At 46.0% G+C, this 2,380-nt stretch overlaps 1 protein-coding gene across 2 annotated transcripts in view; it reads right to left on the minus strand.

The window, feature by feature from the left end:
* LOC101851814 (frizzled-2) overlaps positions 1–2,057 on the minus strand; it is a 13,537-nt gene extending 11,480 nt beyond the window's left edge. Inside the window, exon 1 of one of the 2 annotated variants that reach the window (XM_035971130.1) lies at positions 1,065–2,057. In XM_035971130.1, the coding sequence (XP_035827023.1) occupies positions 1,065–1,720 (656 nt within the window). In that variant the 5' untranslated portion in view covers positions 1,721–2,057. Of the gene's footprint in view, positions 1–1,053 lie in introns of both variants that reach the window. The other variant, XM_005103619.2, reaches the window with a different exon arrangement.
* Positions 2,058–2,380: the final 323 nt, after the last annotated feature.

The raw sequence follows: 2,380 nt of genomic DNA on the forward strand, positions 1-2,380 counted from the left end.
GGATACCAGGGGGGCCTGCCTCACTGGGGTAAAAGAAAATCTGGGGGGTTACAGGGGGCATGCCCCCCTGTTGTTACCCATAATTTGATATTTTACTGTTAGATTTGAAATTGTCTTGAAAATAATTGATTTGCGACAGTTTTAGTGGCTATATGTGTGATCTGCAGCAAAAAATACTGCAGTTTGACCCCTGAAACAGTGCATCTGTGTGCGGGAGTGAAAGTAAAAATTTACCCTTAAAAACACACACACACACACATGCACGCGCAAACACACACACACACGCACGCACACTCACACACACACAATGTGGGCCACTCCATTCGCAAATGGCTACCTCTATTCTCACCCCGGGTGAGAAAAGCGCAGGCGAGTCTTTTGGCTATTCTCACCCGGTGTGCATTCGCCGTTATAGCCTAGGCCAACGAGTGTAGCGTTCACCCTGAACCACAGAATTCTACACTGTGATAACAGAATTGTAGAATTCTGTGCCGTGCGTGAACAAACGTTCCATTACTACTACTGTTAGCCTAAAAGCGTGCAATTTTGTCAGTGGGCAATGGAGAGAGAGAGAGAGAGAGAGAGAGAGAGAGACAGAGAGAGAGACAGAGACAGAGAGAGGAGTAGCGCAAGAACTTCCGGGCAAAACAAAATGGCAACCCGCGTAGTTCAGCTCGATTCGAAAAGTTAAATAGCCGTAGCATCTTTGTAGATGACCAAGGTTTTAACATAATTTTTTTCTTGGCTTTTATCAATTTGATCATACACACCGATAGACAATATTCCGAAATGAGGAAAAACTGGTCTTGTTTCACATCGGGTGAGAATAGCCAATGCTGGCAAGTCTCACCAGGGGTGAGAGGTCGATCGTATTTTTATTCTCACCCCGGGTGAGGATAGCCACTTCCTTCTTCGCAAATATCCTCAAAAACTCTTGAGAACGAAACTGTTCTGAGAAATCCAGTTCACATTTATTTTCGGGAGCATTCGGAGAAATAGAGCCGGGCTTTTATTATTTAATATCTCATTGTTATTATACATTACGATTATTACCTGTGCCTCCGCCTCCGCCTCCAGGGATTACAGGGTTGCCTCCTCCTCCCCCTCCTGTGCTGCCGCCACCACCACCACCAATTCCTCCTCCTCCATCACCTCCTGACCCAGGCCTCGATCCTCCACCTCCCGTATCTATTGGGGGCTTTCTTGTAGAGTCTGCAGGCTCTGTCGTGTTCTCACCCACACATAGTCCTGAGGGGGGGAATCTGTCACACTGAAGAGATTCTGGCCACTCAAAGCCAAACTTGTTCATCAAACCCTCACATCCCGTCCTAGCCTCGTTGCACATAGACCTGCATGGTGGAATTGCGTCTTCGAGAACGGTACATACTGGTACATACATTGAGCACAAAAAGAATTTCAACTGCTTGCTGCACTTCACTTTGACTAGGGGAAAAAACTGGTGCACCTCAAGACCAGCGGCGTCTTGGTCTCTGTGATTTAGCAGGTTTGGCATGATGGTTTCATTGTACTCAATGTCTTTACACAACGGAACAGTGATTTTCTCACATTTTCCGTGCGTGGCTACGTGACTTGCTTCTTTCTGATACTGGTTACAATCCACAAACGAGTGCCGATCGCATGAAATAACGAAGAAGACAACGACGCTGAGCACAGAAGACCACGGTGACGAAAGGGTGCCTCGCCTCCGAGAAGCCGCCATATTGTTGTAGCTCGGTTTTAGGGCACCCCCGAAGACAAAGAGGAGCAAACCGACACACGAAGGAACCAATAATCCGACTTTTTCACAATACAATCACCTTGGAAGAATCATCTTGCCTTCATGGTCACCTAATCCCAGGTGAAAGTAACAGGCCATTCAATTAGCCACTGATACTTATTGATCCTCAAGTACAAAACGAAAGAATTACCCCAAACACTGCACGATAACACGCGAAATCCAAGCAGAAAGCAACATTCGTGTGTTTCGAGCGTTTCCTGACTCGCTTCACCCTCGGTCGACGGTGCCGAGCGAGCCGACTCTCTTCACGGGCTTGGAAACGAGCCAGAACAACAACCAATCAGAATATTTTCTGTTTCGGGAAATAGAACGAGCGATCTGATTGGTCCAAACTTGGATCCAGGCTGTTAAATTCACCTCCTGCGTGCAAAAACCAGTGCGTTATGGATTGTTTAGCCTAGTTTATAATGTATAGGCTAGCCTAGCCTATGCTAGGTTTAGCCTACTGTACTATTTATTGCAACTGAATTTCATTCAATTCTTAGGCATTATTGTCCTGGGAAACTAATTATGTGCATAGAGAAGTTCTGAATATCCCTGTATACATCCATTTACGCTCAAGTTAGTAACGCAATATTACCA

The sequence above is a fragment of the Aplysia californica genome, unplaced genomic scaffold (genome assembly GCF_000002075.1).
Source record: "Aplysia californica isolate F4 #8 unplaced genomic scaffold, AplCal3.0 scaffold00382, whole genome shotgun sequence".
In the NCBI taxonomy this organism is placed as follows: Eukaryota; Metazoa; Mollusca; class Gastropoda; order Aplysiida; family Aplysiidae; genus Aplysia; species Aplysia californica.